This window comes from Neovison vison, chromosome 9 (genome assembly GCF_020171115.1).
Source record: "Neovison vison isolate M4711 chromosome 9, ASM_NN_V1, whole genome shotgun sequence".
Taxonomy (NCBI): Eukaryota; Metazoa; Chordata; class Mammalia; order Carnivora; family Mustelidae; genus Neogale; species Neogale vison.
This window is the reverse complement of record NC_058099.1, coordinates 23,509,179-23,532,129: the sequence shown is the minus strand read 5'-3', so window position 1 is coordinate 23,532,129 and position 22,951 is coordinate 23,509,179. Positions and strand designations below refer to the sequence as shown.

General features: G+C 40.6%; 1 protein-coding gene across 2 annotated transcripts in view; it reads right to left on the bottom strand.

The window, feature by feature from the left end:
* Positions 1-559: 559 nt before the first annotated feature.
* TMEM245 (transmembrane protein 245) overlaps positions 560-22,951 on the bottom strand; it is a 98,417-nt gene continuing 76,025 nt past the window's right edge. For both annotated transcript variants that reach the window (XM_044265183.1, XM_044265184.1), the window contains 4 exons: positions 20,638-20,738; positions 19,153-19,327; positions 16,627-16,824; positions 560-5,423 (listed from right to left, as the gene is read on the bottom strand). In XM_044265183.1, the coding sequence (XP_044121118.1) occupies positions 5,378-5,423; positions 16,627-16,824; positions 19,153-19,327; positions 20,638-20,738 (520 nt within the window). In that variant the 3' untranslated portion in view covers positions 560-5,377. The remainder of the gene's footprint in view (positions 5,424-16,626; positions 16,825-19,152; positions 19,328-20,637; positions 20,739-22,951) is intronic.

The window sequence follows — 22,951 nt, the reverse complement described above, 5'->3', positions numbered from 1 at the left end:
TGGTGAGTCCACCCTTTGACTTTTGCCAGGATTATTTTTCTACCCACGTCAGACTGAAGAGCGGAATATCACGAACTCCAAGGGTCAGAGGCTCTTTCCCAAGCACTGCTGAAATGTGCTTCATGGTCCTCCCACTTAGGGGTTCAGCTCCGTCTGCCAGGGCTGCACAGATATCTTTGCTTTGAAGATAGCCATAATGTGGACCTGTTTTCTTAATTCAAAATGTGCAGTTCCTTTAACCAACTTTCTCTTCTTTGGCTTCTTACTCCCCAGCCACTTACCTTACCACTTCCTTGTCTACCACAAGGCCACCTTCCCCAATGAACCGAAGGCTCCCGCCTCAGCTTTGGACCTTTTCACCTTTTTCAGGAGCCCACATCCATTCTCCAGACACATATTCTCTTATGTAAGCTGCCCACATTACATAAAAACTCGGTGTGGGCACTGGTGCCAAAGGAAAAGAGATAAGGCCTAGGAGACAGATGGATGTATTCGTGAAAGTCTCACCCCAAGGAAGATCAAATTTCTCCACAGAAACGAGACTAAGTTTTCCACCTGATTCATTCAACACTAGTCATTTTATTTCAAAATATAAATATTTCACATTTACAAAGAGGTTACATTAGAAGTTCATCAAAGCAAGTTAAAGCTAAGAAGTAGCATCTGTGTGAGAATAAAGAATATGCGCTGTCATATAGGAACCAACTTTTTTGCTTTCAAACCATCTCTATTTTGCCTGAGAATGCAGAGGATATCTTTTCCAAAAGTTACATCAGCAATTACAACTATATATCCAAGCTTGGTTTCCAAATCAAATGGTATTTGAAATATACTCCAGTCACCCAAACAAGTGGCACTGCGGAAGACAGGAGAAGGGTTTTCTCTGGGACAGCTGGAATGAGCTAGACCTTCTAGGTCACTGCAATAAAAAAGAAATAGGCTTTGGGAATAAGCCAAAATGATGTTACTTTAAGATTTATTTCCACACCTTTCATTGTTAAGAAATAAAGCCAGAAGAAAAATAAGAAACCAGGTATGGAGTGAAGAACTCTGGACTTGGAGTCAGAAGTTCCGCCACTGAATTCTGGCTCCATCATTCTGTGGTATGAACTTAAGGGAAAAATCACACACAAAAAAAACCTTTCTGAGCCTCCAGTGCCTCATTCAATAATACTTAACGCCTGCCTATCTCACAGGGTTATTACGAAAGCAGTCTGAAAACTATAAAGTGACATACAAAAGCATTATTAAAATGTAATAACAATATATCACCACTGTATTTGCACATTACTAGATCCTTGAAAAACTTGCAAAACTAAGCACAAATACTGATTTTACACACCATAGGTGGAAAAGAATCTCTATACTTTACGTATAGCTCTGAATGGCAAATAGGTTTGCTTTGATATTTGTTATAGGTTATGTGGTAATATGGTTACCATTCAGAATTTCCATTAAGGATGTCTCCCAAAAGAGCTGAAAACTTACTGGAGAGCCATTATTTCCCAAAGGACCAGTAGTCCTTGGTGAAGCTCTGCTAAAAGGACTGCGGGGGGGGGGGGTTTCAGGTCAAATAAGTGTAGTAAACAATTTGTCCCCTCATAAATTCACAATATAAAACAGCACACTAAAAACTCTTAGAAGTCCTACAGAAAGGAAACAAACTCAGCATTCCTCAATTTTAGCTGACTATGGAGTCCCATCCCACCATGCACACTTCTGTCTCTTATAACATCTAATAACATCTCCTGGAACTACCGCTATAAGGAACGTATCTTTCCAAAAGTTGCTCAACTATTAGGGAAAGGGAAGAGATGCAGAACAATGGGCTAAGGGGGGGGGGAACCAAAACTGTATTCTATTCAGAATCCTGTTACTGACTCTGTGTGTTAGAAAAGCCACTTCAACCTATGGATTTGTCTTCTCCCCTAGAAAACAACAGGATTGCCTAATTATACACGGCCCATTCTAGCGCAGAATTTCTATGACTAGTAGACAGATTGTCTTGATTTATAATTCTCTTTATTATTTATAAACTATCAAAAAATATAACTGCCCAGTGCTTTCAGTTAGCACATTTTTTTGCAGGTCCTTAATAAATCAGTGAAATGAATATATTTTGATGGCAAATGTGTAAGGACAAAAACTAAAAAAAATTTTACTCTCAGCTAGAACTAACATTTGGAAGTATATTACCAGAGGCTATCTCCAGTATGAAATGCCTAGTATAATATTCTGATAGGGGTCTTAGAAGACCCCTACAGGAAACTGCCAATCAGGACTAGAGTATGGGAAGTTCTGAAAGGGTTTTTCCTATAAACCTTGAGGTTGAGAGCCCTGGATAGCTCACCTACAATTTTTTTTTTTCTCTAATCTAATTGTTCATGGCCTGAATTTCTGAGTATTTCTTGCCCAGTAGTGATATATCCTGAAGTACTAGATACAATCAGTGTGGGAAATAAGGGTATGAGTAGTCACAATGGGGATTTAAGACCAAGGTTAGCCGGAGGACCTCACCTGCAAGCCTTTTAGCAGCCCTTTAACTGTAATAAACAGCTGCCGTTTCCAAAGGCTCTCAGTTTGTTTGAATACAGCGTGTCTTCAGAACACTTCTTGGGTAATCCTCTCTTTGTCAAGAGTCAATCTACACCAGTCTCACAGGTCACAAGAAAATTCTGCCAGCTAACTACCTCTAATGGAAGAGAGTGTTAGGAATCCTCACCAGTTTAAACACAAATAAAGACTTGTATCTCAGGCAGTGTGACAGATCACTTCCAGGAACAGACAATGTGAAAGAAATTTTGGAACTGAAGAAGGATTTATAGGACACAGAGTTTATGCTAAAAATGGTACACCGTATTCTCAGAAGAGAGGGGAGCACATCTGTGTGGAGACTAATCTTTTCCCATTCCCCCATTCGGTTTACAACTGAAATAATGAATATGAACTTAAAACTAATCTTTAATAGAGCTATAAAAATATAAGACCTTGGGATAGGCTTTCTGTATCCATTTTTACTGAAGCTACTTCATCCATGCACTGTCTGTTCCTAGGGAACATTCTTTCTGGGACAAATCCTGAGAATCTGGGGGCAAGCCATGGTGAGACCTGAGTTTGAAACTCCTCGCTTTTCATACTACGTGAGCTCTGTGACCTGTGAAAATTCCGTAATGCCTCTTTACTGTCTGGGGGCATAGGTTTCTCTGGTCGAGGGCTCCTCCCCCAGCTGGCTGGCCTTCAGAGTCCTTCTGAAGTTGCTGGAACATCAGGGCAGTTCCAGTCTCCTGATGAGGACCGTGTACAGGACTGATTTTTTAGGTGATATTATACCACTGCCCATTTTGGGAGCTCCAAACTATTCTCTTAGGGCTCCTAAGTGCCTAAGAACCTGGTATTTATACTAATAATTATGACCAACAACAGCCATACATTAGCTGGAGTTTGGTTTTTTGCAGTATCACTTTATACAGCTAAAAACACTTTGGAGGAACATAATGTGTATATGCACACTAAACTCACTGTGTTTAATACTTGCCTCTTATGAATATGTACCAATTATAGTTATAAACTTACCAGTATACAATTAACAAAAACAAACCTGATTCCTTTTTTAACCCTTTCACTGCAAAATTCATAATTTTAGCAAGCACATGATCTGGCTAAGATTTATGGTGGGAGAAGGCATTCCCAGGAGCTGTCCTCTATACAGCAGTTGGCATGGAAACTAGAGAGGCCAACTCGCAGTGAATGTGTTTCTGAACGAATGACTGAACAACTGTCTAAAGAAAAAAAGGAGTTGGTTAGTGGCCAAAGGAACACTTGGTGTAATATTAGATTATAATTGTAGAGGGACGGTAAAAACAAGAGATCTGCATGTAGTCTACTGTATAAACAGTCAAAACCCTCATGGTAGCCTCTTTCCTATAGGGAGTTAATTTCTTGAGTGATACCAGGATGAATTTAAGCTAATTACCACTGACAGTGCTTCTCAGGGAGAAGATGATTTAGGAAAAAAATGATTTCTACTCTTAAATGCTTTCCAAAGGGAAGTCTTTGACATTCAGTAACACTTTCTCCTCTATATTCCCCTGGGGATGGAGAAAGAGCCCGATGATCGTTTCCTACAGTGGTAAGGGCACCACGCGAAGAGCTGGGTTCTCGTCCCAGCCTGTCATTAACTGTAGGACAGGCACTGGGAAGGCTGCAGAAGGTACGGGAAGAAATGCGACAGCAGGGCAGAGTTAGCAGATTACAAAGTCAGAAAGATTTGAGGTAAAAGACTTACTGAACATTTCTGAACCTTAAGCTTCCCACCTGTATGAAAGTGTTATAAAAAACATAACGCTGTGTGAAAGCTGCCGGGAAGTGACTGGGAAAGAATGTGTGCAACATGACTTTGTAACGCGCAAAGCACTGCGCTGGTCATTGTGATGTGTGGGAGACTTAAAAAGTCCTCCTTCAACACGCCTTCATCTGGAGTCTCATGTGCAAGGCACTGTGCTAAGTGATGGAAAAATACTACCTGAATGTAACATTCTACTGCTAATAAGTAACTAACTGGCAGAATTCCAAATAAGTACACACGGATATATTTAACAACTCAGAGAACTGCTACTCCTGAGATTTTTCGCTTAAAGCATTTGGAAAAACTGAACCCCAACATGAATTGTCATATTGTTACCATTAACAGCAGCTTAGTAAGTATTCTACTTCAAAGTAGTCAACCAAGTTTTAAGAATCTGGCAATAGTATAATGGCAGATGGAGGGAGGAGAAAGGGAGCAAGAGCTTGTTTTTCTCTGTCTCCTGGGGTTGCAACACACATCTCGCTGACCTTCAAATAAGCTACCCGGCCTTACACTTTACAGAGAGGAGTAGGTAGAAGGGTAGAAGACTCCCTTTTCCTGCTCAAGCAACTACATATTCAAAAGTGAAAAACCCTCTTCATTAAAAAGTGATGGTCATAAAAATGTTTAAGAACAGATTTCTTAAACCAGGAGAAAATTACACTGTGAATATTTTTAACAGCAGGTAGTTCCGGACTCTTAAAATACCTCTATAAATACACATTATAATAATATAGATAACCAAAGTGGGAAATTTCGAGCCAAGTTACCAGTGTATAAACTGAAATTTTTCAAGCCATCTTAGCAACAGGTAAGTGAGCAAACCACAATTCTGAGTTCTAAAGCTGTGCTTTAAAAGGCAAAGCAACCCACAGCAAGTTCTCTCTTGTCCAGGCATTCTGTATGGAAGGCCAGAAGGGTTCTGCTGCTCTCCTGGGCTCTGCTTGCTAGGCACAGATGAAAGGACAGAAGGCCACAGCTGAGCTGTGAGAAACTGAACCTCCTACAGAAATCGCTGTGGTGCAAACCATGTCAGTCTACTGAAGATTTCGCATCATCAGAAATATCATGGAAAGTCCTGTAAGAAGAAAAGAAAGAAGGATTAGTTCTGCTTTTGGAATGGGGGTGGGGGATAAAGCCAAAGAAACACTTTAAAAAAAGAAAAGCAAAACAGTGTCCAACCAGTAATTAATTGCCAAGTAACAACATTTTATTTTGATAACCCGAGAGCTTTGACAAGGTTATATAGTCACTATATATTGCTAATACTTTCACCAAGTATTGTTTCAAAGTCTGCTAGGTATTTCTCAGTCTTCGGTAATAAGAACTCCTTTTTTTTTTTTTTCCTTTTGGCTGAGTCCACTGTCTCCCATCCAAGATGATCTCCCCAGATTCCCCTGAAACCATGTATGACCGACCATGTGACTAAGTAGTATCTGGTCTGGGTGGAGGGGGTCTGCTGCATATCTGAGGGTCCTACCTTAGCACTGTGACAGCTAGCTCATCTTTGCTACATCACTCACATGCCCGAGCTATAACGATGTGACCTAGTCTGGTCTGTATCTTTGGTGGCCAGGTCAGAGTTTACTGAGGATGAGTTCAAGATCCCATCTTACACGAAAAGACCTCAGAACAAGCTGGATGAGCAGAATGTAGGGAGACTGTGCATGAATGTTTGTGGAACAGTCACATGAGCCCTAGACTTCCTACTTCTGGCTTCTTTTGCCCAAGAAATAAACCTCTAGCTTTGGAGGTTATTTTGAGTTCTATTTTTATTTTGAGTTCTGTTGTTACTTTGAGTTCTGTTGAGGGTGGGATTTTTTTTAGTTTGGGGGTGCTTTTTTTCTGTTTATATACAGTCAAATGTCTCTTAAATGATAAAAAAGACAAAGCACACATATATTACCCTTTCCGACAGAAGTTACTTTGCTCCTTTACAGCAATATCCCCAACTAGGAACTCGGAAAAATAGTTAAGCTTAAAATGTTGGCATTTTTCAAAACAAGTCTAAGGTCTTCAAGTTATATTAACTTGTAGTCACATCACTACACTATGTGGTATCTTAAATTTTTTTTAATCAGTCAAAGAAAGCCTATTTTATTTTCATACCTATAACCAAGTGTTGATTACTGTACACAATGACTCAACTTCTTCATTAGAAACAGACCTAAAGGGGCGCCTGGGTGGTTCAGTGGGTTAAGCCGCTGCCTTCGGCTCAGGTCATGATCTCGGGGTCCTGGGATCGAGTCCCGCATCGGGGGTCTCTGCTCAGCAGGGAGCCTGCTTCGCTCTCTCTCTGCCTGCCTCTCCGTCTACTTGTGATTTCTCTGTCAAATAAATAAATAAGATCTTAAAAAAAAAAAAAAAAAGAAAAGAAACAGACCTAAAGTGGAATATAAGGAATATACTCCAGAAATTCAGAAAATAACTCAGCTGTACATACAAAAGGGGACAAAAAGTTGTCATTAACTACAAATCACCTAAAACTTCATAAAGCAAATAATCTGCCAGGTGCAATTCCGCACTCACACCACCTGTCTTCCCCCTTCTGCCTTATTCCTTTGTTTCTCAATTTTCGCATCACACTATGAGGTGGGCTAGCCGGGTGGAACCGAGGTAAATGAAAGACTAACCCTTTAGTCCAATGTCAGGAGTACTTCAGAATCAAGAGGGTACAGGTAGAAAGTTACAGAAAAGAGATTACATTCAAGAACACTGTGTTATCTCAAGGCTGCCTCCCTGGTGGGGGTCCTCTAGCCTCTGGACCAATAAAGCCCACCTCCAACTAGCACAGCTCTACCTCCAAAGGATTAGCTCTGAAGAATGGATGAGCTTCCTGGCTATGGCTGTGAAAGGGCATACGTGTGGTATGGCCAAACCCACCATGTTGAATATACGCTGATAGGAGAAAGAATTGGAATGAATTTTGTTTCTTTAAATAATTTTACATTCTGAAAGAAATCCCCCAAAATGAAGACATATTATATACTCCCAGGTTTTATTTGTGTTACTACCTATCTGTATATCAAATCAGGGTTTCTCAAGGGCAGTACCCTCGACATTTTTGTGCATGGTAAGATGTTTAGCAGTATCTCTAGCTCTAACTGGTGGAGTTGTGACGACCAGAATGTCTCTAGACGTTGCCAAATATCTTCTGAAGGGAGCAAAACTCCTACCCCCCCCACCCAGAACTATTGCCCTAGCTGTCTATTTATTTATGTATCTATTTTTCACACTCTCACCTAAATTTATGTTCTTCAATTTGTGTACAGGAAAAGTTGGCTAACAGCTGTGGGAGCCCTGGAAAATCTTTAAAACCCATAACCCAAAACTGACCTATACTAAAAAGCATTTCCCAATATACAATAGGTTTCAAATCCATCCTCTGACATCTTTTCACATTTCTAGGATACCTGCAAGTTTGAATCTCTATTCAGTTCTTCTAAATTATGAATGAAAATTTCTGCCTCAGGGCAAAGATGCATGAAATGAGATTAAGACTGTGGTTGGCCTGGTGACTGCTTTCTGTTGACAAGTAAACTTAGCTGTCACCTTGAAATTCATACCTACTATTCAGTTCTGCCCCCAGGCCAAGAAAGTCTCTAAAAGCACCCAAGAAAAAGGAAAACAAAGTGAAGCACACTGAGAAAATAGTTACTAACGATTTTCCAACTCAACATTCTACCTCCTCTAGATGTTTAGAGCGGCAATGGCTGGATGCAGGAATGCACGCGTGTGTGCATGTGCAGAAGCCTACAGAGGTAACACTGACTGTTTTTTTGTTTTTTAAGATTTTCACTTATTTATTGTGGAGAAAGTGACTGTATACACCAGGGGTGGTATGAGGGAGATGGAGAAAATGCTGAAAGCAGACTCCCTGCCGGGGAGTTGAGCCCACACGGGGCTCAACCCCAGCACCCTGAGATCATAACCCAAGCTGAGTCAAAATCAAGAGTCAGCTGTTCAACCAACTGAGCCACCCTGGCGCCCCAGAAGTAACCTGATCTTAAACAAACGTCTATCTCCTGGAAAACAAACTCCCTAACCTAGTGATACAGAGATAATTGATTTCTGTCCTCATGGAGAAGCACTGAGCTCAGTAATCAGCAGGGCTCATAAATCCTGACCTCTCTAGAACAGGAAGAAACAAAGGGATAATACTGCATTGATAATGTTTCTAGAAACAGTGAATGTCCTACCTTAGTCATCTAAATACAGTGTTCTTTTCCAAACCATAAGGATTATTAGATGCTAAGAATGACAGTGGTAGGATTTCTGATTTAAGAGCAAGGAAAGCAGAATAGGACCACATGCGGTTCGAGGGACAGAGACTGCTATTAACATTTTACAGTTCCTCTAATGGCAATGGGGAATGTGCAGTGTGATTTCTCATTTATAATCAATCCCAACTCCTTGAATTCTGAATCTTCCTCCCCAAAAGTTTTCGGTAAGATTTTTAAAAATTCGTTTATGCAAACGTTTACACTTTTTCTGATTTAACAGCTCAAGAGCTGTTGATTCCTTGCCTCCTAGAGATACAGAATAAACTTTGGACATTTAAAAATAAAAAGCTTTATCTGAGTAATTTACCACAGCTGGCTTGGCATAAGCTGAGTGTGTATTTCCGAACCCTCACCTCGCACAGAGGTGCACAATCTTGTGACAGAGCACATGTCATCACCATTAGGCACATCGCTTCCTTTCTGACAAACCTGGAATGCAGCTCTAAGGCTGAGGCTTACTATGTCCCATCTTCTTTTATCAGCCTCAATGTGATATTGCAAAAATCTTTTTATCTGAACTGTTCTTGGTTTCACTCGTCTATTAATTCATCAAATATTTACTGAGCATTTTGTAGGTGCCAGATACCATGCTAGGAATGGTAAAAGAGTAGTAAACAGATGAGACCTAGTTCCTACTTCCAGAAAGCTTATCAACTACTGGGAAGGACGATTAATTAAAACTACACAGTTATAATGGATATTAAGCTCCGATAAGATAAGTGTGGCGCAGGGGACCACAGGGCGGGCACATCTCATTTAGCCCTGAGAGTTCCGGCAATGCTTCTCAGAAGAAGAGACCTTTGAGGACAGGCCACCGTATCCGCCTTCCCTGGAAACGGGTGTGGTATTCTTTATAAAAAGGGAAAACATATGCGAAGATGACAATGACTTCAGGGAACTAAAACAAGTTCAATATGGCTAGAAAATAAAACACAAGGCAGGCAGGCAGCAGAGAGAAAGAAAAAGAGAGGGAGTCTGCAGATGTAGACAGAAAGCAGGCTTGAAGTCTGATGGGCAACTTAAACTTCTACCGCCAGCTCCCACTCCTCCCTCATCAGTCCACCGGCATGGTGCAGAGTGTACTCCAGCTGAAATTCTGAAGGTCAATGTTAAGGCCTGCAGCAGTGGTGAGGTGTGTTGGAGAACACCTTCCTATCTCATTTTGCAAAAACAAAGAAGAAAAACAACTTCTTGCTCTATAAAGCTGAATGCCAAAACCTCAAGCTAATTACTAAACAATTTCTTTTTGTAACCAAACACTCACTTTTGGTTTAACTTTGGGTATTAAATTATAAAAGATATTCAAAGTCTGGTTAAAAGAGTGCTTCTTAAAAACAGAAGTGAGCTCCTGATAACTCCTCCCAGTGAAAGATCAAGCAGTTTCTAAAGGACCACATTCCAGTTGTCACTCTCGGTACTGTCAAGATGTGACAGAGGGCAGGGGAGAACCTTAATGCACAGAACATTCCTGGAGAAGTTCCTAGGATATGCTGCTACTTGCTTCTTGCAGGTTTTGCTGACTTTTAATATTCAGAGACTGCTGCTCAATTTTTGGGAGGAGTAAAATTAAGTACATCAAATCAAGTCTGAATATCCTGTCCAAAAGTCAAGAAAGATACATGACTGGAAGAGAGTCTCTGCCCTTCGTCAACCTCCCAGACAACCCCAGCATTGAAAGAGAACAGAGGAAGTGATACACTTGGGTTACTGAATCAAGGCCAAAATAGTTGGGAGCCTTATGCTGTGCTGTGTCCATGACAATCACCCCCATCAAATACTGCATACCATCAACAGTGGTAATCAGAGAAGGGGGTCCTTCATTTTTCCTGAAGACAGTCGTTCATAGCAACAGTCTTCCACATGTGTACTTGTAGCTACCAGTGCCTGCACCTACAGACCAAGGTCCGGGTGCCTCCTGAAATGCAAGCACGCACCTTCGGCTGTCACACTGCAAGAAGCCCGGTGTGTCTGAGGCCAAGCAAAAGCCCATATGGGAGCAGCTCAGAGAGCAAGAGGAAATGTTTCAGGATTAGATCATGTAGAGTCTTGCCAACCATGTCAAATATTATCTTCCTCCTAAAGCCAAGGGGAAGCCGTTTTTGGTAAGCCGGCATCACGATCAGATATGCTTGCGTTTTGAAGAGAACATGTCAGCAGCAGTGCAGAGAAGGGACAAGAGAACTGTATAAGCGGAGGGTGGGAGACTAGTTAGAAGACTAAGATGACCACAGCAGCCCAGGTGAGAAATGTGGCAGCTGGGCCCAGCTCAGACTGGGCGGCGGGACACTGTGGAGATTCAGAGGAAGAGAGCACTTGGTGAGGACCGGGAACAAGGTGGGGGGAGTAGTAAGGATGACCACGGTCTGGCCCATGGAAGTGGAGCCGAACATTCCCTGAGTGTTACAGGAGAATGTCTGCCCTTGTGGAAGGGAAGGGGATGGCTCAAAAAGGGAAAGAAAGATCATTAGTTGAATCGTACCGGCTCTCCTGCTTTTTAGCTGTGTGGCTATACAGGGGCAAGGGAGCCTCTCTAAGCTTTGATTCCCTCATCTATAAAACATGGAAACCTCCAGTTCCTAACCTGCATGCGAACACTGGACAGATCAAATAAAATAACACAAGTAAAGTTTTATCACAGAAATTCATCCTATAAATGTCACCGAGGTTGTCTTTGTTTAGACTTCTCACTGAAGGATGAGGTACTGAACACGTGCTTCCTTCAGGCCCTCTCAAAACCCCACTGAAATGCCAGTGAAAGTATTTTTTGGAAGGCATTTACTTGAAAAGGAGGGTGGGGAGAATGTAAGAGGTAAGAGCCATAAACTTCTAGAAGGTGGAAGGCAGATGGGACAATTGCTCTGACCCAGCATACCCTAAAAAAGCTGATCCTAGGCCAGTGTGGAAAATGCCAGGAAACAATCTGATTCCTTCGGCGAAATCGCCATGAGGGCTCAGGAACTGGTGACAGCGAACTCTGGAAGTGGGTAAGGAAGTGGGTAAGGCTGGGGCTCAATGCAGAAGGGCTGCTTTGAAGTCTACTTAAGCAGTCCAACATCCTTGCCCGCCTCCCCCCGGCCAGAAGTCAGAAATCGGCTCTCCAGCTGGCCTTACAGAAGCCGACATCCATGGTACTAAACTGCCTATGGAGGGGGCCACCTCCAGGAGCTGCCAGCCTCAGTTCCACTACTGTAGGCCAGAATCCTGCCAACCAAAGGCAAGCTTAGAACCCAACCCGCGGAGGAAACCCCAGCTCCAGCTGACACCCTGGCTGCAGCCTCGTCAGACCCTAAGCAAAATTTCCAGCTAAACTATGCCCGGACTCCCGGCCCATGGAAACCTGGATAGAATAAATGCATGTTTGTTTGTTTTTTAAGATTTTATTTATTTATTTGACAGACAGAGACCACAAGTAGGCAGAGAGGCAGGCAGGGAGAGAGGAGGAAGCAGGCTCCCTGCTGAGCAGAAAACCTGATGCGGAGCTCAATGCCAGGACCCTGGGATCTTGACCTGAGCCAAAGGCAGAGACTTTAATCCACTGAGCCACCCAGATGCCCCAAATGCATGTTGTTTTAAAGCCATTAAGTCAGTGGTAATTTGTTATACATCACTGAAAACTAATAACTACCTAAATGCTAAAAGGTAGATTTTATTTTTTTTTTAAAGGTAGATTTTATTTATGTAAATAACACCTTGATCAACCAGACTGAAAAAAAAAAAAAAAGAAAGTGATAAAAAGGGAAATCTGTGTGGAGGGTTTGGAAAATAAAGTTGAAGAAATCACCCAGAAAATGGAGGCAAAAAGTCAGAAATGGAAAAACTTTAGAGATAAGAAAACAAGATTACCCGTGTATGAAACTCAACATCAAGCTAAGTTTCTAAAAGGATGAGAAGGAAATCATAAATGAAATAATACAGGAAAAATTTTAGAACTACAGAACATAAGCTTCCAGTTTTAAAGGTCTTATCAAATACCGTTCGAAACAACAAAAAAAGGAAAACAAAGAAGATCCTATAGGTTTTCAAACAATTAAATTACAAAGAGTTGGGAATCAGAACGGCTTCAGACATTTAACAAGCACGGAAGACAGAAGACAATGAAGAAATAAATAAAATCTAAAGGCAAAAATTTTTGAACATAAAATTCTACATCCGGGGGGCACCTGGGTGGCTCAGTGGGTTAAAGCCTCTGCCTTCAGCTCGGGTTGTGGTCCCAGAGTCCTGGGATAGAGCCCCGCGTCGGGCTCTCTGCTCAGTGGAGAGCCCACTTCCCTTCCTCTCTCTCTGCCTGCCTCTCTGCCTATTTGTGATCTCTGTCTGTCAAATAAATAAATAAAAATCTTTAAAAAAAAAAAATTCTCCACCCGGGGCACCTGAGTGGCTCAGTCGATAAGCATCTGCCTTCGGCTCAGGTAATGATCCCGGGGTCCTGGGATGGAGTCCTTGCTCAGGAGGGAGTCTGCCTCTCCCTCTGTCCCTTCTCCTGCTCTCTCTCTCTAATAAATAAATAAAATCTTTAAAAAAAATTTATCTACCCAGGCAAGCTAATGATTAAGTATGACTTTAGGAAAAGCCTCTTCAGATATGCATCATCCCCCCAAAATTTACTCCCCATGCATTCTTTCCCAAAAATCTATAGGATATTGTGCCCCAACAAAAAGGAAATAAATCGAGAAAGAAAATGATTTGGGGAATGATATAGGAAGTGAGAATTCTAACACAGGGGAGAGCTGAAGAAATGACAGCTGAACAGCAGGCAAAAGGGCAGCCAGTGTCTGCTGAAGCAGATCAGAAGACTCCAGAAGAGACTTCAGCAGGAAGACAGACCGTGTGGTACCCTGATACAGCCCAGCATACTGAGCAGGAGGAGACGTGAACACCTGGTGCACAGCTTAAGGCTAATTACAAGGACTCGCAGAACAAAACCAACAAATTACACAGCATCTTTATAACTCAAAGGAAAGTAAAAAAGTTGTAAAAAGTAAGGAAATACAAATAGAATATACAAGATGGCCCAAAGAGGAATATAATCTACAGAGTCATAATAATTTAAGTGCCAGTAATCTAACCAATACCACAGCTTAACAGTGGCAGGTGGAGGGATGCCTGGGTAGCTCCGTTGGTTAAGTGTCTGCCTTCGGCTCAGGTCATGATCCTGGGGTCCTGGGATCGAGTCCTGCATCGGGCTCCTGCTCCATGGGGAGCCTGCTTCTCCCTCTCCCTCTGCCTGCAGCTCCCCCTGCTTGTACGCTTTCTCTCTCTCTCTGTGTCAAATAAATAAAAATCTTCAAAAAATTTTAAGAAAATAAAAAACAGTGGGAGGTGGGTAGTAAAAGAGCTAATTTCTCACCTTCCAACTGGGAAGTAAATAGATAATGCCTATACATTAAAAAAAATCAAGAAATTAACATGCTATTTCAAGAAATGGAGGTAAAAATGAAATTAGAGTCAAAAAGTGGTTCCTTTCAGGGGCACCTGGGTGGCTCCATTGGTTAAGCATCTGCCCTTGGCTCAGGTCATGATCCCAGGATCTTGGGATCAATGCCCAGTGTCAGGCTCCACACTCAGCAGGGAGTCTGCTTCTCTCTCTGTTCCTCGCCCCCCTCATGCCTGCTTTCTCTCTCAAAAAAAAAAAAAAAAAACCTTAAAAACTTTTAAAAACTGGTTCCTCTCAGAGCAGAAGAGGAGAGACAAGGGGAAAACAAAGGATAGCTTTCACAGTAAGTTTTGTAGAAATTTTTGACTCTTAGAACTACATGCTTACATAACTTTTAAGGAAAAAAAAGATGAAGTCTATAAAAGCCAATTTTCTTTTGGCTTCTTGTATGGATCCCCAAAGAGTAGGGTACCCAGTTAGCAAGTGCTCTTTACTGCTTTCAAGTAACTGTTCACTGGTTTCTCAGGTACCCGCATACTTGCCTTTAAGAGGCAAAGGCAGAAATCATAGGGTCACCACCTTCGAAATGGTGAAGGTTTTGTTAAAACGACCTAAGTGCCTCTCTTTTTATTCCTTTTAAGGAAATAGATTTTTCCCTGCCATCAAGTTAAATGCCTTGCATTAGCTAAAATGGCCCTGAACCAACTGAGTCTAAGAATCAACTGAGTCTAACTCGGAAACTGTATTTGACCTTTCAGAGTTAAAGGGCCATGTCTTTCTTCACAAAGCACAACACTTACAGAAAATAAGCAGAACCATGTTTCTAAAGAATTTAAAAAAAAATACATAAAATAGTCTCAGTAAATATATTTTCAGAATCAACTCATTAATGACTTCTTGGTTATACTAGAAGACTCAATGGGAGGAAAAACAGTTTTCCAGTGGAGACTAATAAGGACAACGTAGTATAGTCTCTGAAAAGTTGAAATTCTTTATTCTGAGACTTCTTACTTTTTCATTCTTAACAGCCCATATTACCTTTCTGTTGTTAACATAAAGTTTGTTTAACAAGTAGTTTCCACCGAAGTTAAACCTGATGTATACCCAGCCATTCCACTTCTTGGCATACACTCTTAAGTACTCCTGTCTACCAGAAGACATGTACTACAAGAAGCTGGCCAGTAGGGGGCACCCAGGCGGCTCAGTCTGTTAAGCATTGGCCTCCGGCTTGAGTCATGATCCCACTGGGATCAAGTCCTGCATCAGACCCCCTGCTCAGTGGTAAGTCCGCTTCTCTCTCCGCCCTTCTCTCTGCTTAGGCGCGCCCTCTCTCTCGCGCGCGCAAATAATAAAATCTTAAAAAACAAAAACAAAAACTGGCAAGTACACAAATGTCTATCATCTCTGCAATGAATAAACTGTGGTTATCCTCATGCACTGGAATACTAGGCAGCACGAAAAAAGGATGACTGGTACATGCAACAGTGTGGCTGGAGGCCACAGACACAACGTTGAGCAGAAGAGACCTGACTCAGGAGTACTTAATATACAGGATTCCTATTAAGCAAAGTTCAAATATAGGCAGATTATTAGCAGAGAAGGGTCTGACTGAGAAGGTGTATGGGGAAGCCTTCTAGAGAAACGGAAACACTCTATACCTTAATAAGGTGATGCTTGCATGGGTATATGCATTGAAAAAACCCATCCAGTTGTATATTTAAGATGTGCATCTCAGCTCCATGGAAGATAAACCTCAATAAAAAGCTTTATAAAATTTTGACACAATCAGAGAAAATTTTTACTTATAATTCATATTACACTGTAATTTATTTTATGAACTGTTGGTGACCAACAGCTGACAGCAATTATGAACTATATGTCTGTACTTGGAAAATAACAAGTTATAACTCAATATTGGTATACTCAAAAATTTTTCCCCAACTTCTTATTTTGAAAAAGTATAAACTTACCAAAAAACCAAAAGACTTGTACAATTAACAACCATATGTCATTTATCTAGATTCACCAACTGTTAGTATGTTGCTATTAGTCATGTCCCCTCTATCCGTTTTGGCTCAACTATTTAAAAATAAGTTGCAGACATCTTGACACCTTACCTCTAAAGGATATTCTGCTATACAACCAAGGTTTTCAGTATCATGCTAGGAAACTTAACACTGATATAAAAATACTATTTAACACATAACCATATTCAGATTTCTCCAACTGTTCCATAAATGTTGTTTATCAATTCTCCCCACACTTAATCCAGGACCGTCCACTCATTCCTGCATTGCATTTGATTGTCTTACTTCCAGACTCCACCTTTAATCTGGTACACCATGTCCCCAAGTGTGTTTTTTTTTTTAATGTTTTACTTATTTTTGGTCTTTCATGACACGAACAATTCTGTCCCAATTTAGTTTTTAAATGTTCCTGGTATCTGAAACCCAAATGTCTACAAACGAATGGTTTCTGTTTACTTGGAGTCTTCTATAGTCTTCAGCAGAGTCTGTGCACTGAAATACCTATATCCTGACACACCGTTCACGTTAAAAAAAAAAATAAACGATGGGACAGTTCAATTTCACACACACAATTCATGGTATTCTGCTTTAACTCACCGCTGCTGAGTCTGGGCAGGCCACGGGGTCTGGTTTGGCGTGGGCACTGAATTCGTGGGACTCACTAGCATGGCACTATAGATATTGGAAGCGACCACGAGTATGCAGAGAAGTATGGGCCCAATGATTGCTCCTTCCAGGCCTAAGTAGTACGCCCCACCGGCCACTGCCAAGCCTGTCAAGTAAGGATGCCCACCTCTGGAAGAAAGAGCATACAGATTAGCTCATGGCTTTTCACAAACATAAGCCTTGGAGTAAATCTGAAACACATCTCTAGCACAGTGTTCATTCCTAACACACCAGGCCTTTGACTGCATGACCAGTTTTCTTTAGATTATCTCTGTGCAGATAACTGAACATCAGTTGTACTAACATTGAGATGTGACACATCTATGTACCTATGTAACACACACAACATCTGCCTTTTTATAAGGTCCAGCAACGGAGGGAGTGAAGTCCAACTGTAAACAGATATCCTACACCCGTTTCATGCCTGCCTGACCTAGGTTAGTCTTGGCTGAGGACTGGTTACGTAAGTCACATGTTCAGTTTACTTCCACTGAGAATAATTAAAGGGGCACAATTTAGTGTGTAATTCAAATAATTATGCTTTTTATAAGGCACTACAATAGTATTCAAGTTATTGATAGGTTAGACTTGTGGCAATATCCTTAAATAGTTTTTAAACAAGGGTAATGATAAAGGGCATCCTGAGGAAACTATCCGTCACAAAGCCCCAGATTTCTATCTCAGAGGAGAGTCATAACTGCCCTCCAGCTTATCACAGGATCACTTACGTAACCCGAATACAGTAAGAGGTTACAGCCTCTGGGCACAGTGATAACAGTAACAAATAACCACTAACGTAAGAGGGACTGGGAAAGAAGGTATGTTCTAGTTCTAGTTTTCAAACACAGGTGGTTAGAACAATTTACTGAGGGGTAAATAACTCAGGAATAATGTTCTGTACTATGTTACAGTTGAATAAGTAGATTTAAGGTGAGGCAGCCTTTAGGAAACCAATACATTATATTCATAACCCATCTTCATTCCCCTCAAAAAAAATCAATTTAGGGCAGTATTCCACATATGTATTATGCTATGTAAGTAAGCTTTTTCCCTAAATAACACACTTTAAAAAATTTCTACCAAAAATGCTTAAAGCTTAAAAAAAGAAAGTGTGGAAGCTTTTAAATAAAGTCTTCATTTATTAAAAAAAAAATCTAACAATTTACACGAAATCTTTCATTTCCTAATGCTGGTTAAACAAGGTAGTATTTTATTATTAAGATAAAATCACATAAATCTTAAATTGTAGCTAGAAACATTCATAAAAAAATTTAAAGTTTAGACAAATGAGAACATTTAATGATAAAGGCATATAACTACTCTGTAAATTTCAACTGTTATGCACCAATTAACCATGTCCTGATGTGCTCCTTTTGTCTTTAAAGTTCTCTCTCAAGTTTTAGATGTAACAATTTCCCTAAGGCTTGTGCATGGAGTTGCTTATTTCTTATTGCTCTGGAAATTTGGGGCTTCAGAGTAGTTATATATCATTCATTTTCTACTTCAACTTACTAGAGAGAAAACAAGGTGGGATATCATTTGTCCCTGTAAATTTTCAGTTAACTGAAGGGGACACTTTCTATGAACTGAACTCTTGTCTAAACTTATTGTGATGGTGAATTTTACTTTAAAAAATCTAATACATTAACTATTAGGCCAGTTTCAGTAGGCATATTCTGAATTTGAGTAAATGGATGAAAATTCAGATAACAATCTGGTTATATCCTAGATTCTAATAAGTAATGTGAATCTGGATATGTGACCAAGTAAGAATTGGCTTGATTTACTCAATGCAATTTCTAAGAGATACCAAAATCTATAAAAACAGGTATTTATTTATTGTATTACATGGCCAAAGCTTGGATTCTGTCTTAAATTTAACCTGTACCCATCCTAGAACCATACTAAATATCTTAAGTAACAAGAGCTTTGCTTATTGGACATTATTAACTTTATGAGATTTGGTTTCACATGGAAAATCTCAGAACTACAACTTAGTGTTTCTCTCCAAAAGCAAAGAAGTTCTAAAAATAACCACTCACTCATTACTGTACTTAAAACGTTTTATGTACATCTAATAATATTTCTTTCCTAACTTAAAATTTCATTAAAACAGAAAATTATCCACAATTTTGTGTTAACAGGGTCTCAATATATGTCTAAGTATTGTAAATACTTAGACAACAAAATCGCAAACAGTATTATCTATATTACATTATTGTAATATGTAGTATTGTACACGGATATAATGTAATGTATAATATATGTAATATATTACACTGATACAATGATTGTATCAGTGGGATCATAGGGACTACCTCACTGAAAAATCCTACCATCTGTCCCTTTTCCCATCCCCAAAAGGGAAAACAAAACAAAACAATCCTTCTTTAACAAGGCCACATAAATCCCTGGATATGACTCACCAGCAACTTGAGAAGTTCTGTGGATACTTACCCTGATATATCCGAATAGATGGCAGTATCTACAAAGTATGTTGGCAAGAGATGAAAAACCAACAGTAAGATGGCTTTGCACCCTAAGCCTTGTGTAAGCCACAGGTCTAGAACTGCAGGTACTGCTGCCCAGTATGTCCCCAGAAATGGCACTGCTCCTAGGATTGCTGCTAATGCTAAGATTAAAAGAAAAGCAACTTGACATCACCATGAAAATGATAACAAAACAGCAGAACCTAAGTACTAGCTCCTCCTACTTAAACAATTACACCAAAACAAGTTAAACAAATACAAACTCGAATTTCAAGTGCATGATAATGCCCCGTTTAACTGAATTTGCTAGTTAAATGAAGGTTTGATATGTATCTCAAAAGCTGATGCTGAAAAATATGTGTCTACTTCATCAGTCTCTTAAGCAACAAAACTAATGTCCCACAGTTGTTATTTTGAATCAATGGTTAGTTAATATATAGTCCTACAATACTACAGTAAAGCACTGGTCAAAATTTGTACTGAGTCCAAAGCGAAATTAGAAATTAGTTTCTCAACCCCAGAGATAAATGTATATTCTTCATCTTGTTTCTTTCTAACAAAAATAAAATGTAATTTAAACAAAAATAAAAACAAAACCCTGGATGTAAGACCTTACATCAAGCAGCTGTGGATTCTAGCTCTGGTCCTACCACTAGCCAGATACGTGATCTTGGCAAATGTCTGGTTTCTCATCTCTACAACAGGAATCCCCCTGATGTGCCTGCCTCACAAGGTTGTTATGAAACAACCACCATGTGCTCTCAGGCTGCTTGCATGTCACAGGGGGGCTTAGAGGACAGTGAAGGAGGAAAGATTAAGAATGAATTTGGAAATGTAAAGAAGAAAGGGAGTGTGGACAAAAGGGGAAGAAATGGTGGTAGAGGGTAAATGTGGAAGGCAGATATATTTGGGAAGACAAGCAGCCACAGTAATAACAGAAGGCAAAGTGGAAGGAGAGGAGTAGAGATAATGTGGGGGAAAAAGTAAAGGGTGGCTCTGAACCATACTGGTGCTTACAGAATGAGGGTATTATCAGAACAGATCCTAAGGGGTATGGAGACAGCTTATGTGCCCTCGGATACATTTGTCTTGCCTGAGGGACAGTATCCTTCATGGTACAAAGCTATTTGGCCAACTCATTGCTCCCTGCCAATCAGTTCAATTCACACATTCACTGAGTGCCAAGTATGTACTAGGTGTTATGCTAAGTGCTAGGACATTCACTCATTTAATAAAGACTTCTCACTGCTTTCTAAGTGCTGGGATCACTCCAGCTCCTAGGAATAACAGCATCAATACACATTACAAGTCATACTTCTGCTCCTATTCTAGACTAGATTAGATCTCAAAATTTAGTATTTTAAGCTTGAGGAAGATGGCATTTCCCCATGTACAGAAAATGGCTTAATTTTCCTTAAACAGAGGACAATGGAAGTTATGATTCTATTGTTACCTGATGGTATGAAGACAATATTGATGCCAAATATGGTATGAGTCAGCCATGTGTACAGTCCATAGAAGCCAGCCATTTTGAGGGAAGCATCAAACACCCCTCTAGAATGCCCAAAGATAAAAGGGAAAGTAAATAAACACAGCATCATATTGTGATTAGAAAAATCAGTATGTCCTGGCCTCTGATTTCATGTTTACTAAATTTCTCTGGTGAAAAAAATATCTGAAATATAACGCCTTAAAACAGCCTATTCACTGAGGTAATTCATCAACTTTCCCCTTACAAAGCACATCTTTCACCGCCAAAATAAATGGAAGAAAAATTAGGCATGACTATCTTATTTCTGAGGACACAGTTAAATTCTGAGTAATACAGGCTGTGGCCAGCCCTCCCCTTTGGGAAGAACAAGAGCAGGATAGTATAACTTGTACTGCTTGGGTCTTCTCTTATTAACAAAATTTTCCCACGTTCTTTGAACTCTACACCCAAGCCTACCAAGAAACTTTTACAAATGCTATCAGAAAATGCAGGTCACTGGATGAGAATTTATGGGGGGAAAAAAAAGTCTTCACTACCTCCCAAGTAAAATCAGAGAGGAAAATAACAAAAGGGATAAAAACAGATGCATGTAGTTGGTAATTAACAGGAATGAAGTACATGAAAATCTGCAATGTCAGCTGCTTCAGCTTTGGTTTTCAGTTGGAATATTAAGGCACTATTGGTCAGGAGGAGAAATTAGGAACTGCTTAGAGAGAGCACAAAAGCAGAAAGTTATTCCAAAGGAAATGCAGGATTCTGCAGGGCACAGGGGAAGCATGGGCATATACTCAAGAGAGAAGGAAAAGCTGTCATTAAAAAATTACAGATTCTGCTAAGTGAAATAAGCAGAGAGAGTCAATTATCATATGGTTTCACTTATTTGTGGAGCATAACAAATAGCATGGAGGACAAGGGGCGTTAGAAAGGAGTAGGGAATTTGGGTAAATTGGAAGGGGAGGTGAACCATGAGAGACTATGGACTCTGAAAAACAATCTGAGGGGTTTGAAGTGGCGGGGGGGGGGGGGGGGAGGATGGGAGGTTGGGGTACCAGGTGGTGGGTATTATAGAGGGCACGGCTTGCATGGAGCACTGGGTGTGGTGAAAAAATAATGAATAATGTTTTTCTGAAAATAAATAAATTAAAAAAAAAAATTACAGGCTGGGGGCGCCTGGGTGGCTCAGTGGGTTAAAAGCCTCTGCCTTCAGCTCAGGTCATGATCTCAGGGTCCTGGGATCGAGCCCCGAATCAGGCTCTCTGCTCAGCAGGGAGCCTGCTTCCCTTTCTCTCTCTCTGCCTGCCTCTCTGCCTACCTGTGATCTCTCTCTCTGTCAAATAAATAAATAAAATCTTCAAAAAAAATGTTTAAAAAAAAATTACAGGCTGTGGCAGCAAAGGGGACACTGGACACATAAGAGGAAATATTGAGCTTTTCCAAAGCATCCCAAGAGATAGACCGTAAGAGCAAAGTCAAGCTCCAGAACCTAGAGATTCGGTCATTTACTAGAATTCTGACACATGGCCTTAGTGACAAAGGGCTCCCCAAACCGTCAAACCTCCTTTGTCATGCTGACCAGCAGCTTGCGCTCAAGAATGGAGAGCTGCCATGTGACCTCGGACAATAAAGATGCAGATTAAAGTGGTATCAAAAAGGCTGAAAGGAAGGGAGAGAACCCAGAGGAAACAGAAAATATCTGAAGAGCGAATGAACAGAGGAGACAAGGGAAAAGAAAAAGTAGCCCAGCTCCAGGTTTTCAACGTGAGGGGGAAAGAAGAGCAGTGTTTCAAGGGCACGGAAAAGCCCTGAAGAGAGGACGTGGAAGAAAAAGGAATATGTTTAGTTTGGGCAATGGTAAGAAATAAGGACAGTGAAAATACCCTGGAGGTAGCTGGAAGCGAAAGACAAAGTTGATGGAGAACTTGGGACAAGAGCTTTGAGATGTGACAGAAGAGATTAATGACAGGAAAGGATAAGATACCCTCAGGGACAAGCCCACAGAAAATGGGGCAATGGGCTGTGTTCCCACGGGGGACCTAAGGACAGAGATACATGAGCCAAAGAGATAATGAAATCATTCCTGCAGTTGGGAGACAATCACTAGAGTGTAGTATTCTCAGAGACCAAAAGAGAAAGAAGCTTTTGAGAAAGAGGAGATGATATTAAGGTCAAATACCCCAGGGAGATTAATAGGAATAAGTTCTTTAAAAAAAAAAAAAAGAAGAAGAAGCAGTAGTACAGGGGGCCCTGGGTGGCTCAGTCAGTTAAGCATCTGCCT